This window comes from Aptenodytes forsteri, unplaced genomic scaffold (assembly GCF_000699145.1).
Source record: "Aptenodytes forsteri isolate BGI_AS27 unplaced genomic scaffold, ASM69914v1 Scaffold249, whole genome shotgun sequence".
In the NCBI taxonomy this organism is placed as follows: domain Eukaryota; kingdom Metazoa; phylum Chordata; class Aves; order Sphenisciformes; family Spheniscidae; genus Aptenodytes; species Aptenodytes forsteri.
The window spans coordinates 270279-288747 of record NW_008796188.1 but is presented as its reverse complement, the minus strand read 5'-3'; the positions used below and the strand labels follow the sequence as shown (position 1 = coordinate 288747).

The following is an 18469-nucleotide window of genomic DNA, read 5'->3' as shown; positions in this document are numbered from 1 at the left end:
ACAAAAGGCTACGCCATGAGTGTGTGCCAAAAATGTATACATTCTATAGAAGGGTGTATGGATTTAAGAAGGGCGCGGTCACAAGCACACTGTGGGAACTCCCTCTCTCAGAGGGGCAGATCACCTTTGCTGGTACCATTCATACCCTAACAGGGGGTTAGTTTGTTTGTTGTGCCTGGCTAGCCAAGACTTCACTCCCACAGTTAATGAAGGCCCTTTTAGGGACGGGGAAGCAGGAGCAAAGGGAAGATTCCAGCCTCACGGTTTTCAGCAGACATCCTGGGGCAGAGCGGGAGAACCACAACCATCCAGCAGCACCTCACTGAGGCAGCTTCACCAGCTTTTGGTGTTGGAAACCCAAAAGTGTGCTGTAGTCTTGCGTAAACACACAAACACATGCATCAACTGTACCTGAAGGGGTCAAACTGCCCCTGGGCCGTGAGCCCATTTCAGCACAGTTAGTGCTTCCCCGCCCGGGAGGCTGCAGGTCTGCCTTCAAACCCCAGAGCTGCTGTAACCGAGCGTCGATAATTTTTCCCATTGATTCAGTGCCCAGACCAGACGTTGCTCCTGGAGAGCTGAACGCTGATGCTAAACTAATATTCAAGATATTCAGGAGTGCATTACTGGCATCAGCACCAAGAAATTTAGAGTAGGAATAAATACTCCAGACAGACTCCTAAGATTTCTAGTGCAGATACTGAAATGATTGCATAAGCTTTCTCTGCCAGTACCGAGCTTGTAACAAACGAGACACTTGCAGGGAAAAAAAATCCACTATTTTGGCTTCACTGCATTGATACAATTTTTGCCTTGGTTTGTCAAAAGTTACAGTCATTTCTCTCTACAAAAGAGTAATTTCAGTATCACCATTCCTTTATACCTCTGTGACAGATGCACTCCTCCTGTTTGAACTAACAGAACTTTGGTCCAGGCAGATGCTCAGCAAGTAGGCCTACCTGAAGGTAATCCTATTGTGTGAGGCTATCAGTGAGAACTCAGCACCAAGCCCCCAAAAAATGGTCTGGCTGCAGACGGGCCTGATAAGCGACCGAAACTGCATGAACACAGCGGAAAATCTGACTACAAATCAACCACTTGACGCTATAAAGATCTGCAGCCATCAGGGCCCTTGAGCTCTCCCCTCCAGCAGCGGGCTGCGCGGCGGGGTCTCCCCTTGAGTAGGGACGCCTCTCAAAGTCACCCCTCGAGGCTGAGAGATCCCTTACCTGACACCAGGCATCGATGGCTTGGTAAGGGACATTTTTTGCATGCACGTAGCATTTGAGATACGTATAGTAAGCTTACGTGATTATCTTTGTATCCCATACTGACTTTCAGTATAGTAAATAGCAGAGTATTGACCGCCAATCCATCTGTACTTATTAAATATTTTACATACCTAAATTTACTGACTAGAACTCAATAAACTAACTACTAGATCAGATTTGCCTCCGTGATCTCCGATTCTTCTCCTGCAATAACCTCTTAACATACTTCAGTAACTAACTGAAAATTACAATCCCTGTTAACAGACGAAGTTCTAGGAGCTGAGGCTATGAAGACAAACACTCTTCAACAAAATCTAATTTATTTCTTACCAGACAGACAAAAGTCAGTACAGTATTGCTTTTAACATCAACGTGTCCTAGGTTAAACTTAACAAACCTTAATGCAGTGACTTGCGGTATGAAGATGTGCTTTGCTCTCCTGCCCAGATAAACTCACTCTGGCAGTGCTTTTGGTCATGTCAGTGATCAAAACAGTTACTCCGCTTTCTGCTGCATTCTCATTCAGTTTCTTTCTCACATCATCTAATGACAATTTATGTGGTGCGATTACACCTTTTGCATATCAGGATTTCCAGAAATAGGAAGAACACAGACATTTAAAATATCAGGGCATCTAGGCAAGGACAGCTGAATAAATTTAATCCACACATTATAAACGCGATGCTAGACGTGCTAAAACCCCCTATCTCCTGAGCCACATAATACCAACATTTCGTATCAGTGAATAAGTTACTTATATTCCGTACAGATTAAGATACGCAGAGAAACACCAAGTACCAATAGCTGTCAAAAATGCAGATGTAAACTAATAAGTCTAAAATATGACAACCAAATTTCAAACCAAACTAGTGAAAGAGTAACTTTAAGAAAACCTAAATTTCAGAACTTTGTGATACCTCTTCAAATTTTAAAGTGAAGGTATTAAAAACAAGGCTCATTATTTCAGCTGCTGCACAGCTTTTTAAAGGATAATCCTGTGTGCATGTCATATTTTGATTATGTTTAAATACTTTAAAACAGAGGTTCTTTTTTTCCCAAGAGCATGCCCAAATGATTTGAACACATTCACTAAATTGCATGGTTTCACAACAGCAATTTTGTCATACCAGTAATTTAGTAGAACCCGGTGCATCTCCTTTCACAAACTTAGATTCTAAAATATCAAATTCATAAATATTTATATTTTAAATATTTAATTGTACATTAATATTGGGTATTCTTAGCATTTTTCCCTCCTGTTTCCAGGTATTAGTTTGATAAGGAAACCATTTTTACATCACAATCTTATCTGATACTGACCGGACACCCCATTAGACAGACTATAGTCTTTAAGAATCATTATTTTAAAATCTATTTCCTAAAGCAAAACTAAAAGAAGTTACCGGAAGAGTTGTACACCAGGGTTCGCCTGCAGAAGTTAAATAATATCTTGGCTGTTAATTAATTAGTCTGATTCTTTTTTAAGTTAACATTCACCAGTTCGGCTTTACAATATTCTGATGCTGCCTGTAATGTTGACAGTTTAAGTAGAACCCGAGAGCCCTTAAAGCAAATTCAACTTCTCGTCAAGATACAGCTTTAAATATGAATATTAGTAGTTCAAACTTTACAAATAATTAAGAAGACTAAGTGTATCATCTCTCATAGATACAGACTGTGGAGTGTATTTTTGCATGCAACCGGTATTTCGTTAGTGCTTGCTTACTTCAGCCCTCTGATTTAGGATGCTGCAGCTGTTCACATTTTCGCACACTTTTTCTTCAGGTTGCACCGTCTGCCGAACAGCTTTCTCTGGATCTAGTCTTCCAGCTGAAGATTTCGGTAAGGTCATCTGGAACGCGCACCAGAGTGTTGTACGTGCTTTACGTGTCGCTACGCTCATCTCTTTAATTGCCAAAGCAAGAGCAAACACATCTGCAGGGAGGAAACAGCATTTTAATCTTTATTACACAGGTCATCAGCAAGCACTATTCGGGATTAATTCACTCTGGCAATGCTAAAACCAGCAAAACTTTTTAGGCCCTTTTTGGTGTCTGATTTTGTGTCTGTCTCTTTATAAGGTTGTAAAAGTTGAATCTAAGAAAGTAGTGATTTTTAAGCCCTCATACAAAGAGGATATGGCATTTAGGTACTTATTTTGTTAAAGCTCCTACTTAGCTGCCACCTATTATCAGGAGCACCTAAAGCCTTACGGTCAGCTCTGTTTTTGAAAGTATTCCATGTACACACATACAAAAGGCATCTCGCCCCTTCCTGTGCGAGCTCATCGCTGAATGTTCACAGCAACCCCTCCAGATCCACAAAGTGGATCCTTTGCCCATCTTATTAAGATGGGCGAAGGAATAGCTCTTTTATGGCATTTTATTAAAGCATACAGATCATGTTCTGCAAAAACGCGTCAAACCCCACCACTTCAAAGAGTAAGGTGGTGCAGTGGTCCATTTATTCAACAGCAATGTCTTAATGCATAAATAATGCTTTGATTTTAATTCCAGCCTGTGTGTGAGGAAACAAATTTGATATCCTCTTCTAGGCATCAGAGTTTCAGCCAGAAAATAACTTGCATGTTATTTTGGGGTAGGGGCACACTCACTCCTTTTGGAGCTGGGTCACACTACACTGTATGTTGGGCTGCACAGAAAGCACGTGTGCACTTGCCTCCCTGGTCAAACACTTCCATGGAGTTTAGAAGCAGTGGAAGACTTTAAGTCAAAGTCTGCTCTTCCAAGCGCTCATGCTCAGTAAGCATGACTGCAGTTTCATTTTATTGCAAAAACCTGGCACCCACCTTCAACCAGTATTCTTAGAGTCACTGTTCCAGGTGAAAGCATTCCCCTCCTGGCGGTACTAGGGCTGCCTTGGAAAAGGGCAGAATTTAAAGGCCTGACCTTATTCCCTCACCATCCCTCTTCACCAGCTCGTGTGGCTCTCACTCCATGAGCTGGTTTCTGTGAAACCCATTCTGAGACATCCCTCCTTCCTTCTGCACAGAGTGACCGCTGATTCCTCTACAGTTACCACTGCTAAGCAGGAGCGGTACAGAAAATTGATTTAGGTAACTGTGAAGAATCGCCACGAAAATCCACTTGTCCACAAGTCTCAGCCATCCAAAGAATTTTAGAAGGTAGTATTTGGAAGGATAACTCCAGAGAAATAAAGGACAGAATACAGAGTGGGAGGATGTGATTATTAGGTCTTGTATTTTCAAAATTCCAATTTCCACACCAAGCTTTGTGGAATCAAGAAGAGACCACAGGAATGGTGTCATCTGGACTGTCTAGAAGAAGCTAAGAAACAAGTGACACTTACATAAATGCGCATCTCAAAGCTGTAAGATAGGGTTGGCATTTGGTTCACTACCAGGGAAGAAGCGAAAAATCCCACAGTAATAAGGAAGAGTTGTTTTAAAGTCTTTGGCTGAATGCAGTGCCTGAGGGTTACAGACATTAAAAAAAGTCTTTTCTCCCCTCAGAAGATGATCTGTAACATCTATATCCTTCAGAAAGATCTTGAAAACTAAATCTAGGGCAGTCTCAAAGCAGAGGTATGCTCAGACAGCTCTGAAAGGCTTGACGGTTGTTCTGGGTGACAGATGGCACTCCGTAAAACTCTTCTTACGGTCACTGTGATTTCTTCCAGAACTTCATTAAGTGGTCAAAAACATTTACAAACAACTGCCAGATACCTCGTACAGTTCCACAACTTCAATGTGTAATAGTAGAATTTTTCAGACCCACGTTGTGCATGAATACAACCGATATGAGGCAGCTCAGATCCCTCTGCTTCCCACTGAAGTAAATCTTGTGTTGCAACTAAAGTCGGGGAGCTGGGAGTAGAGAAGACTGTGGCTCATGTATGAATTTTGTTTAAATCAAAACTCCCTGGATCAGAGGACACAACAGACAGGTCCTGCCTGATAAGATAGATACTTAATATCAGATGGAATAGAAAGGTGCTGTGCAAACAGGGTTGGGCTGCAGAAGACATCTTCTCAAACAAAACAGAACTATTAACAAAAAGAAAGCTCTGCCAAAGAGAGGAGATGCACAGCTTCAGACATTTTCCTCAAGGCTTTCCCAGACACGCAGTAAATATAGTTACTACATTCAATAATCTACTGTTCGAAAAATCCTCCCCAATTGCCACAATAGGCTAACACATCTTGGAGACAGCCAGTATGGAGGATGAGAGATAGACAAAGAAAATGCAACCCTTCTAGTTAAGTAATCATATCCCATTGTGCAAAGCCCACTTCTTTCTCTTCTCAAAGCAGCTGGACCAGGGAGCAGATCTCGAGGTCTGACAGCTACCCTTTTCCAGATGACTCGGTTCCAAAGAGCTCACTGATCTTGTTAAGAAGTAGTGCTGAGTACAGCCAGCGCCAATTATGTTCATGGGCTTAAACACCCAAAAACCCCCTTCGTCTTAACAAGTCACATAATCTTCAATCAAGGTAAAGAGAAACAAGAATGATGGTGAACAGGTGGAAAGAAAAATTGCTGTAGTGCATCTTTTGAAGTAAACTTGAGAATTAAGAGAACTGCATGATGGGACACCCCAAAGGAGTAAGATAATCCATCTAATTCAGTTGTGGAAAGAGAGGCAAGAAGTGAACAGAGGACTCTCAGAAATGTAAGAAAGCTTCCAACACAAAGCAGTAGGTCAGAGCACCACAGGGAGCAGGAATTTATTCTGCCTCACATCTAAGAGAGAAGGGAATCTGCCATTCTGCCTGTGCACTAGTGAAAGACTAAGCTGAGTATTCTGCATATTTTGGATACCATTAAGAATAAAAACATTCTGACCAATATATTTTTGTGTATCCATCCAAAATATGATTTGTATTTTATGTCAATCTACAACAGAACATGCTTGAAGAGGGAATCCGTTCATAATGCAAGGCCATCTTGGTCTCTTTGCACAGATTCAGCATTGAGATACCAAGGAAATTCTACGTAGAAATACAGGGCTGGAAGGGTGACAGGAACAGGAATATGAGGGACAGGGGGAAGAAAGAGGCAATAGCTTAATATCATCTCCAATCCCAAATGGCATTACAAAAAAACCCCACTACCTTTCTATTACTTGCTATTTATTAATTGAGTAAATGCGCTCCAAATTGATTTAACACATTTATCTCTAAAACACAGTTTTAGTGTCCTCTCAAAACCATCGTCTAAAACCCCATACAGTCTGCCTTTCTCAAAGCTCTAGACACTGAAAAATAAATTAAAACTTTAATAAAAAACTCCTCACACTTATTTTTTTTTATAGACTTGCAATATGTGTAGAATTTTTCAGCTACCTTATAAAAGTACGTAAGCATAGTTATACCTCTGTCATCTTGGCATCTGGGAGCTCCTTGCCTCTGTCGATTTGAAGCATTTACAATTTCATCTTTTCTACGTGACTGCACTACATGAATTACCTCCAGATGTTTATCAAGAGCAGTAGAAATGTTAGCATGAAGGGGAGAACTGCGAAGGCGCTCCATTTTTCCCAGTAAAGTCACAACCTAATGAACATTTTACATGTTACAGGAGTTCACACTGTACTCATCTAGACTTACAAGAAAAATAACCAGATTAGGAAGAACAGATTAACGATAACCATTATTTTCTTTTGAGAACACTTCATAAAGTTATAGTTGAAGTAGTTAAATTCTTACCTAGGATTTCTTCTTCTCCAAAACCAAAGCTGTAGAATACCTGGGTGTGCACAGCACAACAGCAAAATACCCAAATATTAGGACACCCAGCTTAGTAGTTAATAACAGATACATACAACTTTGAGACAACCATGTAACAGGAGGTGGTTCCATGACAACGTGCATTCCTCTGAATCAAGACCACTGTGGTCCTCCCTTCCATCAGCACTGCTGCAATTATCCGTGTGAAAACCAATCCCGCAAAGACTGGCCAGTTTTCACCCAGATGAGCTCCTTGTGCTGTGCCAGCGCAAAGCGATGGACAGCGTGGGAGAGCAGCAGGCTCAGTTTGGGTTTGCTAAAGCTGCTGTGGAACCACACGCATAGGCTGACTTTCAGGATGGATACTCAAGACTACAGGAGCTCTTTCAGAGAATATTGAGCAGAACCACTCAAAAATCGTTCAGTTTTGATTAGTTAATTGAAAATCTGCATCTTTGTTGTCTTGTTTATCTTACAACAGCCACATTACTACGAATTTCCCCTTGGTGAGCAATTCCTCAACTGTGGTTCACAGACCACTGAAGAACCTGGTTACTAGTCTGCAGAAAGAGATAAAACTAAAAATTCCAAAATGTTAATGTTTACTGGACAATGGCTACACTTGATACCCTATAAAGAAGCCTGATGATTAATGGTCATCCACAGGTTAAAAATAAGAAACAGAGGGTCTGGGAGCACAGTGCAAAGCGACATTCTTGATGTTTCCTTGCAACAGAAAGACTGTAGGCTGCCCTAGGAAAAGGACTGGCATGGAGTTTTTAAAACATAAGAAAGAGTGGCTTTTAAAGGCACTTGAACCGGGACAATTTGCCCAACCTGCCCCAAGTATCCTCAGAGCAGGGTGCTGGCCAAGACAGTTATTTTGGTAACAGCATCCACAACAGCAGAACAGAGCAGCCTACTCCTTGCCAAGGGCTCAGGAGAGAGCATTCAGGAAGGAGCAAGCTCTCACTGCTAGCCTTGTCCTGCTCGCCCTTAGATCTGGCGAAAGCCTGGGGGGCGAGGAAAAAACGTGTGCAGTTTATTCCTGCCTAAGTTACTGTGACAGCAGCAACAACCAGTAAACTCAGAAAGTGACATTTCACACTTGTAAGGAAGCTGAGAGCTTAAAAAAAAAAAAAGTGAAGGGAGAACTTCACATGAACAACTGAGGAATCAGTCACTAGGATAGGAAACTAAAGTAGGTAAGATTGTTTTAAAATCACTAATTTGTTTCCGAAGAAAAAGCCAGATTTTAAGGAGTGGCATAGTAGGATTACATATGCAAGTGAAACAAAGCAAGATGAACCTGACAGTCATTTCCCAGTCTTACTTAATAGTACATCCACATCCACAAAAGGACTTAACGTTCTGAAGACCTGGTTTTCAGGTACCACAACATTATCCAACATTATCCACAGATGATAGTTAAGTGCCTATGTTCTTTATACTAAGCCTGGGAGAAATGCCAGGTGTCTAAAAGCAAAATCCACAGAAGTCAGCAAAGCTGGGCTGCCCCAGCAACCCAACGGGAACCACTGAAGGCTCAAATGCTTGCTTTCCCATCCCCTCAGGTGTTTCAGAAGTTCATCCTGCACTCCCAAGAGAGCTTCCTTCCACTCACGACTCAGAGGCATTAACTAAACCTGCCCTTCTCTTATAAAGCACAACTGATCCCTTTTGACTGTCACAAGGCTTGCCGAGTAATTCAGATCCTTCACTGGGAAAAGCAGCAAGCCACCAGTGACGCTGAGGCTGACTGCTGGTGTGGCAGGGTCCCAGTGCAGCAGCCAGCAGAGCCACAGACCCTGCAGTCCAGAGGTGAGCATACACCATGGGATAAGGACTGAAGTTTCAGGCCCAGCTTTGATGACAGTTCTTCACAAAACAATGGATTTGGAACAGGGACTATAATGCTCTCCCCAGCCCACACAGATACCCTCGCTACTAGAAACAAGCTTGTATTTCCTGTCTCTGGCAAAAATCATTACCAGTCCAGAATAGAAGAGCTTCAACAGGACAAGCTCAATGTCCAGCCTCAGAGTACCCCACAGTGGGGTGACATGGTGTTCTCCAGTTACAACAGAGCTGTGGATTTACATCTCCCCAGACACACGAGAGATGAGATACAGTCTGGAGAGAGGAGATCCGGGTTTAAAGTTTGTTCTCTGACTATTAAGTGGTTTTAATAGCTACTGATGACATAGTGAAGGAAGCTTCTGTCACCCCTCCATCAGCTATGCTTTGTTCTGGAACTGAAAGCAACTGCAAGTGGAAGTCTCAAATGAGAAAACTAAAGTAAAGTGCATGACCACCAAGAGGATTTAACTAGATGCTCCACACTATGAAAAGTTAATCCCAGATTCAGCCAGCTCAACTTCCACTTGAACCTTTGTACCAGCATTTCTCTTTGGCCGTCACTAAGCTTTTTGATGTTAGAATCCAGGTTCAACAGCCCCACTGTGCTTGTGAGCATCCTTGAAACTACTTTTCAGTTGCTACCTAACAAGTGTTTGAGGTTCTATAACCTGAAGCTTGGTTCCTCAAATGGCTAGAGAAGATGAAGACCTTCTTTAAATGCAGTTTTAAAGTACTAGGACAAGGACAGGCAAGCCTTCTGAAAGTGGAAACTTCCTAACACTGTTCTTTTGGGGTTCATAAAACACTAGTTTAAAAAGTGTACACTGAGCCTATCAACACATCTTTCACTATACTCTACTCAGCTGTATGAACAAAACCAGGCAGTTACACAAGACAGATTTCAGCAGGCAGTGAGCAGACATGGCTCCACGGCTTATTTCACCTGTGCGAGACAGGTAGGAAAGACTGCTTCTTACCACCGCTGCCTTGGGAGCGGCTGAGCTCAGCAGTACTGGTTCCTCCAAGAACCAGCATTTCTCAGAACAACAGCTACTGCCTACTCACGTCCCCTCGCAGGGGCAGGTTTCGGCATCTGCGCTTTCAGCCCGCATTTCTCTTCATTCTGCAGCATGAGCATCCTGGCTCTGGCCTCTCAGCCTCCGAAGAGCCAGATCAGACCCTCGCTATTCTGCTGGCAGCACAGATCAGCTCTGCTTGTGCTCGCCTCCTCCCTCTAGTCTCCCTTGCAGAATTCTGTGCAGACTGCTGCCTCACAAAGAAGCACGATACTGCACACTGGCACCATCGTTTGGCCACAGAGCTCAAAAGACACCAGTCACGCTTGCCTTACAGGTTATGGCTGTTTGGTTTAAGCAGCAAACTAATGACGTAGAAATTCAGGCTGAAGCTACAGGAGATTCTGCATTGTAGAAATTCAGGCTGAAGCTACAGGAGATAACCATTCTGCATTAAAAAAAATACAAGACTCTCAAGCAAATATATATCGAAGTCTTACAAACATTAATTAAACTTGCTTTTTTCCCCACAAATACCTCCTCTAATACAGTGTCTACAATTCTATAGTGAGCATTTCTGTGCTGAGCTGCTCAAAAAAGAAAAGCCCAAGTGTCAGGCACATCTTAGAGCTGTGCAAGCAGTTAGGCTAGATGACTGGATTCTGGCATCTCATGCACGCTCTTGTACTAGAAAACACATCCTCCTGGCATGTATGCACGTAAACGTGAGCCTCAGCTACTCAGTGGGTTCCCTGGTAGCAGTGGCAGTGAACCTGGAGCTGTAGAAATTCTAGCAGGGACTGCTGAAATATTATTCCCTGCATAGCATTTAAGAACAAAGCTATTTTGGGAAAAGCTGCTCTGATCATCTTACATATCTTATACTGTACTCTAAGTTCTGTGTGATAAGTTCAATAGATTTCTTTCTTTTTTTAGTCCTACAACTCACTCTGGCTTGTTCACGTAGCTGATCCACAATTAAGCGATCAACTCTTGATGGGTTTGATGTCAGCCTTGGAATCGGAATGTTGTTAGCACTGGAAACCTTTTTCCCTTGGAAATTCTTAGCAAGAGCTGATTCAGTCTGCATGAAAACAAAAGAATAACTCCCTAAGAATATAAGCTGCAAAGTGTGCTTCATTACAGAAACAAGAAAAAAATATCAGATATACAATTTCTTTCCCTTAGGGTTTTGGATTTTTTTTTTAAGCAGTTAATGAGGATTCAGGCATTTGGGATTTAACCATTTGGTAAGACAATCACCTGTTTTAAGTGAACAACCGCTTTACTCAAAGCAGTTGAACTAAAGTAATTATGCCAACATAATGTGTTTCAGAAGTGCTATGTCTTCTCACACTGACTACAGCCTGTACTAATTTTGCCTGTAAATAAAATGGAGGCAAGTTAGAATTACAAGGCAAAAAGGAATGAGCAAACAGGTGTGGACCTCATCCACAAAATTAATAGAATTTTTTAAGTCAGCAATTAACCTAAATTTTGTACAGATTAGTCAAACTACAGAAAGCTTTTTTTGTTTTGTTAAAATGAAATCATATTTTATTTAGCCATCAGAAAATTACTTTGAAACCTGACCACAAGGTTTCAAATTTCAATCTCTCTCACCATGTTGTTATGTCACTCTGGAACACCTGTAACAATATATAGCTACCTAAATCTGTTTTAAAATCGCATTTCTTAGATTGTCTTGTGGTGGTCCACATAAAGCTGCAGCCTAATTTTCTCCACCATGTCCCCCTGCCACGCACAGGTCAACTCTTTCTCTTTTGCACTTTTCTATGCAAGCCTAGACACCAATCTCCCCTCCTCAAGTCAAGCTCATTCTCCCCCTAACCCCTCTATTCAAAGCAACAACCGGCTTTTGTCAGGAAACACTTTGGCAAAACAGCCCCTGTGTTACACCCCCTCACAACAGCGCTTCCACAGAGAAGCTGTCAGCCAAACGGCCTGGCCCCACGATGCCCAGGTAACATTTGGTCAAGCTTCCCTCTCAAAGTCGCAGCTCCAGATCGTTTTTGAATTTCAATACCAGCTAAACTGGTGAAATTAAGACAGCTTTTACATTCAGCAAGGGTAGTCTGAAGCACTTCCGCTGATGACCAAAAAGGGCAATTGCTTTAAGCAGGGCTTCATGCAGAACTACCCGAATGTTTTAGTTCAAGTGTTTTAATATTACCCTTTCTTTGGCCTCCATTTCTGGGGAAAAAAAAGAGCCCCTTCAAATACATCTTAGGTTTAAAACTTCAGGGAAACAGGAGGTGAGAAGAACTCATTGAAAGAACTGAAAGTGTAGGGCCTACGAATTTTAATTAATTCTTGAAAGGATTAAAGTTTAGTCCCAATTATATTAATTAATTCTTGAAAGGATTAGTGTTTAGTCCCAATTCAACATATAATTAATGGATTTGCTTTCAAAGTTTCCAGATGCATTGTATTTATTATGTTAAAAAAAAAAAGTGTAACACGGTTTTGTCAGTCATATAACACACCTTCCCCAACACAGAGACTGAAAAAGTCACTGGATTCCTGCTTTAAGTGCAACATTCAATACAACATTCGTTTACAACATTAGTTATGCTCCCAACCAGGCTACAAACCTTCAAAACTTCTGTTTTCAGTCCAAATATACATGGAAGCAAACTCTTGTAACTTTGAAGTCTCATTAAGCATTTCAACTCGTAACAGTGAGAATGACCCATGATCTCTAACTGGTCTGAGCAGGATGAGATCTAAATCAAATCTGTCATATGGCATATTAATTTATTTTAATTTGTTTTACCTTCTTTCTTTCTTTCTCCAAAGCTCTCCACTGTTCATAACATTCTTCTAGTCTAACATGAAGTTCGCTGGCAGGCCCACTACGGGTTTTAACTTGCCTCTGAAATCCAAACGCTGGTACAAAACCACAAAAAGAACTGTCGCCATACATCGTATCGTTAAAATAAGGGTAGAAGCGTTTTAAATCATCGCGGGAGAGCAAGTTGTGAGACTCCATCAGAGGGACAATGGAACGGCCAAACAGGCGAGCTGATCTCAAGGGAAATGCACTTGAACCAAGCTGATTATGTCTAAAGTCACCCATCATGCAACTGTTGGAAAAGCTTGGAGCCTGTAGGCAAGTCGCAGGATTGATGGCGTTACCGTCTCCGCTCCCCTGCCTGAGATTAAACGGACCCTGAGACTCCACTAAATCTTGGTACATGCTCTGCAACAACCCATCTGCATGTTTGTGTCCTTCCAGATCGTAACGCTCACCCTGTGGCTTCAAATGGAAACGGTGTTTGTTCATATTTTCAATGATCCCAAGCTGCTGAGCTGAATAACCCTCACAGAATCCATTTGGCTGCTTTAATTTCTTTTCACTTAAATACTCAATGAGATTCTCTTCTCCACTCCTAACTAGTGCTTCCATGCAAGCAGCAGACCGAGCTCGTTCTGCAGTGCTATAACCAAAATCAAGACTTGAAAAAAATGAAGGATTATCTTGACAGTACTTGTGAAATAAATTACTATTTAAAGGGAAATTTGAAGATGATAACTGAAAAAAATCATTAGAATGACTGGAACTTTTTGGAAAAGCAGGTAAGTGATTATTCAGTTTCAACAAAGGACTTGGATTCTGAAATGGGACAGAAGCAGTGGTTTTAGTTTGAATGTTCATCCAAGCTGGCCTTACATTAGTACCTGCTGAAGGGTTTCCTGAGTTTGATAGTAACGGAAGTGATTTACAGTATTCAGAATTCTGAAGATCGGCCTTGGAAAACTGCTGCTTTTCTACACCATTCGCACAGTCACTATTCCCTGGACAAGTTGCGAAAGATTTTGGTCCATATTCAAATTTTTGCCCAAAATCAGTGCAGAATGAAGCTTCATTTGCAAACTGTTTTTCTGATAGAAGTCCTACAGCCTTGGGAAATGTAAAGTTTTGCTGATCTAAAATTGTATCTTCTATTTTTTTCTGAGTTCCTGATTTAACTTGAAATAATTTAGTATAGGGTTCTGTGTCCAGAGATGGCGCCTCAATGGTTCCATTTACTAACTTTTTATTTTCTTGGAGGCTACAATTGGTGCTCTTGTTAGGCTTTGCTTTACTAGCATGAGAATATTCAGTGTATCTACTATAATCTGCGTTTTCATTATATCTGTGAAACTGCGGAAGAAACGTTTCTGCCCACTTTTGGTGCAACTGCGCATCTGTTCCTTTGGGACACACCTTCTCCCTTCCGTAAGAATAAGCATCGGCTCCCGAGTCTTTGATTACTTCTGAATACCCAACTTGGGGTGTAAAGGTGTTTTTTGTGTACAGATAGTTCTGATATACGGGTATTGTCTTAATATTCTCATTAGTCTGCATGTTGCAACAGTTGGCATGATCATTCCTAGAAGGGTATAAACACTGCTCTTCAAGGTCTATGCCAGTAAACCCGCGATAACATTCGTCTACTTTTTGCTGTGATGCAAGATTACCACTTTGCAAGTACTGTTTTTCAGCAGCAGATACAGATTCGCCACTATAAAAACCCTGTTGTGAGACAGTTCCAGCAACTGGTCTTTTAGTTTCTGGCAACAGGTCATGGTGGTCTACGATTCTGGTTGCATTCATGGGCCATACTGACTTCAAGTTGGAAGGGCAACTCCTTGAAAAACAAGAAATACACAGTTAGATTCTGATCTGTGGTGCTCCTCTTCCATTCCCAAATGCAGAAAAGGTTTAAGAACCCAATTCTTCCCCGATCATTTCTCTCGACTGATTCAAAGATGTCTTACCCCAACTTCTATCCACTACTGTCACCACTGCAGTTTTCCTTAACTAGATGAGAGAACTGATTCTGGCTTGTCTAAACCCACCCATATGCCCTAGGAGCTACGTACAAAGCCTTCAAGCCTCAAGCGATGTGTACATACCAAATTACATTCAGTCAATCCCGTCAAGAGATTTACTATCTGTCACCACTAAAATACTCCTTGTTAAGCAACAAGGTAAGACAACCATACTTTCCGAACTTCCCACAGCCTTTCAAAGCTGTGTCCTAGCACTCCAGACAAAACGCTTCTCTGTATCATCTTGCTTATAGCTTCAGAATCGCCTGTGTTTTACACTGGCTTACACTGCTTCCTGCAGGTAAATCAAGAATAAGCATCTCGGCACACTTCCTTTCCTTCCACTAATTACCATGAGTTAACGCAGGACAATCACTGCCTGTCAAGGAAAACTGTAAACAGACTAAGTAAAAAATGGAATTGTGCCTGGAAGTCATTACAGTCACAGCCAAATTTGGCAGTACTGAAAACAGAAATCCAACCTTAACTGTCTGAAGCAAAGGAATTCGTAAGTTATCTTTTGATCAAGACTGACTCTCTCTAAAGTTCGCCCTCACTTCAGCCACATAACTCAGCACACATACAGAAATCACTGGAATTTTGGGAGAAGACAGAAAGGAAGAGTGGTGCCTGGCTTGAGAACTGGGTTCCTTTTCTTATCCCTTAGACCTAGAATACTCAGATTCAGGCAAAAGACCGTGAGTGTCTCTAAGTGTCTTGGGGATGCTGGATCTGAATCCTTCTGTGCCAAGTTGTTATGACTATCTAATGGTTTCTTATGGTGCTAGAATATAGGCATAACAAATCCGACATTTAGATATGCAAATATTGCTTAGGTAGCACTAACATCAAGAAGTATTCATTTTGCATGGAATTCTTCCCTCCTGCCAGTTCAGGAAAGTGTGAAAGAGTATGATTTCGTGTTTTGTGGATTCTTTCTGTGAATTGAAATTCATTAAGAAAGAAACCTAAAGTCTGAATTCAGTCTTGATCTAAAAATAGGCCAAGGCACATATTCAGGGAGATTTATTTGAAACAAGCATTGTGGAATGCTGTATAAGGACTTATTTAAAAAATGCCAATTAAAAAGTTCTGTAAATACCAGAAAGCCAGAAACTACCATGTAACCTGAGCACCCAGAGAAAAACTTTCAAGTATCACAACCGAAATATTAGAAGATTAGGGGGAAGGAAGGGAAACCGTAAAGAGCATGAGGATTTGCCAGCAGCAGATGCAAAGATGACTAACAGAACACAGATACGGAGCTCAGCGAGGGTAGTTTTTGTCAGAGGAAGAGAATGCCAGCAGCGCTTGCATGACAACACACTCACCCCTCAGCACAATATGGCTGTGATTTATCTTGTTCTTCCAAGATGTTAGACACAAGTCCATATAAATCTGTTTCACTGCCATAATCATTCCTTTCAGGTTGAACCCTGAAGACGAATTGCATATTAATTAAAACAATTACTTCATTCAAAATAATTCATAAGCTAAATTTAAAAAAACAAACAAACAAAATCCATCTGCTCGTTCAACACACACATTCTCTCTCTGTCAAAAATGATTACCTGGACTTCATATTAATCTGAGAAGCAGCAGGCTGCTTAGTATCATCTCCATAGGTAGACCATGGTGCATACAAAAGGGAAGAGTCCACTGGTGCAGGGTACTCTGATGTTGAAAGGGAAGAACTGTAGGTCTGAGGTAGCTCTACATTTTCTTCATTCTGCATTTTATGTACAATAAAAGCACAGATTTTAATATTAAACACATCAAATTGTCATTTCATCATTCTAGGCGGTTGTAACCGAGTTCACCCTTGGAGTAACCAGAGCATGAGAAGCAAGCAAGCCACATACTTTTTGACACAATGCTACAGGTAACTTCTGCTGGTGACTCCTGCCCAGCACATATACACATAGGAGTAAAAATTCGGGGCCATGTCAGCCTAAGACGTCTGCACCGGTTTCTAACAGATGATCACCAACAGGAGTCAGGAGACATTCCCTTCCTCCCAACTGTTACAGGTTGTTTAAACTACTGAAGAAAATTTACAGAAAATTCTTTTCTGGAGGAAAGGTCTTCTACCCAGTTTAAGTGAAAAGGAGCAATTGCTTGTTTGGTTTAAACACGATATGCTTTCTTAGCTCCTAGTAAGTGAAAAAATTAACGGTGTTTTCACAGGGTTAAATGTTAAAGATACACAATATACTCCTTTATGGAGCAAAGTAGTCTAGCAGCTACAGAAAACGGCACACGAAGCCAGGATTTATTCCCAGTAAGACCTTCTGTGTAACTATGGACAGGTCTCTCTTCTTCACGTCTCAGTTCCCCATGTCTGTAAAATACTTCTGTAAGCGAAGAAAGATGCCCAGTTGCTGGACTTAAGGACATGGAAGAACAAAGCCAAACGAGTCTCATATAGAGTAAGTAATAGGTCTATTATTGAAGGTACTGGGAATGAGTTTCCATTCATTTAATTGAGTCTTTTACCTCAGTGAAAGTTTATGGCTATGAAAGGCAAAACGAAAAGAGCACTCTGATGTGCTTAACTGTCCTGGCATTTTCTACTGCTCACACTAAGAACCCCCTGCTCAACAGGCTGGTTTATACGAGCGTTTGGACTCTACGTCTGTGGTACGTCACAGAAATATCTGTTGCAATACCTAAGCTTCTCCTTCTTACTGACTTCTCAGTTTTCCTAAAAAGTAATTTGCTCCTTACTTTGTCTACAATTGTTTATGCTAACAGAAGAACAAAGAACACAGTGAAATACAATTTTACTGAACACCACATATTCCTTCATCTGTGACTGTATTAAAAAAGCCGCTGTTCTTTCTGACTAACATTATGACGATGCAGATTTATTATGAATAAATCAAACACGGCGATTTATGTTCGCCAGTATAAGCTCTGTATCAGAAATATCTTTTGATCATTTTGTTTACAAGCAACCCGAACTCTTACACAGATATAAAAAATTAATTTATAATCAACTGAACCTGTAATTTGTAGCAACCATATAGCGAGCCAGAGCCTGTCATTACGCTACTGAATGCATCAGTCAGCCTGCCGCCAGCTTCTGCGCTACTCCAGCAGCGACTGCCACCTCTGAACGCAACTTTAGGCTATGCAAGACAAGGAAAAAAAAAGTGGTAGGAGGACATAATTATACACAGACCTGAGAGTTGTAGATTTTATACCAACAGTAGCTTCTTTAAGACTTTAATATACCTGTGGATTCTGCTCATCTGACTTTTCAGGTAGTTAGTTCTACATATTGACATTAAAACACTTTCATGTTTACCCTTAGAGAAAAGCTTAACCCAACAAACCACAAGAAATTCACAAGGTGTTTAGAGACAGAGGAGGTGCAGGTTAAGAGGAAACCTGCATTCTCTCTGTTTACACTAGCTGAGCTTCCGAAGGGCTGAACCACCACAGAAGAACATCAACTACAGAAGTAGAATTATCATCCCATTCACCACCAGCAGCAGCAGAGTCATTTAGCCTTCTGCACATCGCCAGAAACCTCTCATCCTTTCATCACTGTTCCTATTACAGCGGTTATGTTACACGAAGGCACGTACGTGCATTTTCAGATTTCAGGAGCTAGAATTTTGCTACAATACACACACCGGGAGCTACGGTGGAAATCTGCCCCATTCTGTAACTATGGGAGAAACAACTTCTACGTAAGAAACACCCCTCTCCCCATCACCAACCTGGAAGTGCTCAGAAATAGGTGGCCAGTGGGAGCAAGGAATGAA

The 18469-nt window shown here is 41.3% G+C and overlaps 1 protein-coding gene across 1 annotated transcript; it reads right to left on the bottom strand.

Moving 5' to 3' along the window:
* Window positions 1-2982: 2982 nt before the first annotated feature.
* Window positions 2983-17821, bottom strand: MEIOC (meiosis specific with coiled-coil domain). Its single transcript, XM_019474280.1, has 7 exons — window positions 17702-17821; window positions 16268-16425; window positions 16028-16132; window positions 12655-14512; window positions 10807-10941; window positions 6627-6807; window positions 2983-3206 (listed from the first exon to the last, which is right to left on the bottom strand). The coding sequence occupies exons 1-7, from the start codon at window positions 17741-17743 to the stop codon at window positions 2983-2985; spliced, it is 2703 nt and encodes a 900-aa protein (XP_019329825.1). The 5' UTR covers window positions 17744-17821.
* Window positions 17822-18469: the final 648 nt, after the last annotated feature.

What these genes read in the sequence shown, in the direction of transcription:
- MEIOC (XM_019474280.1), bottom strand. Translation starts at nt 17,743, where the DNA reads ATGACAGGCTCTGGCTCGCTATATGGTTGCTACAAATTACAG. An exon ending in CAGATTAATATGAAGTCCAG is followed by an intron (nt 16,133 to 16,267) that starts GTAATCATTTTT and finishes ATTCGTCTTCAG; the next exon opens with GGTTCAACCTGAAAGGAATG. An exon ending in AGCTACGTGAACAAGCCAGA is followed by an intron (nt 6,808 to 10,806) that starts GTGAGTTGTAGG and finishes AATGTTCATTAG; the next exon opens with GTTGTGACTTTACTGGGAAA.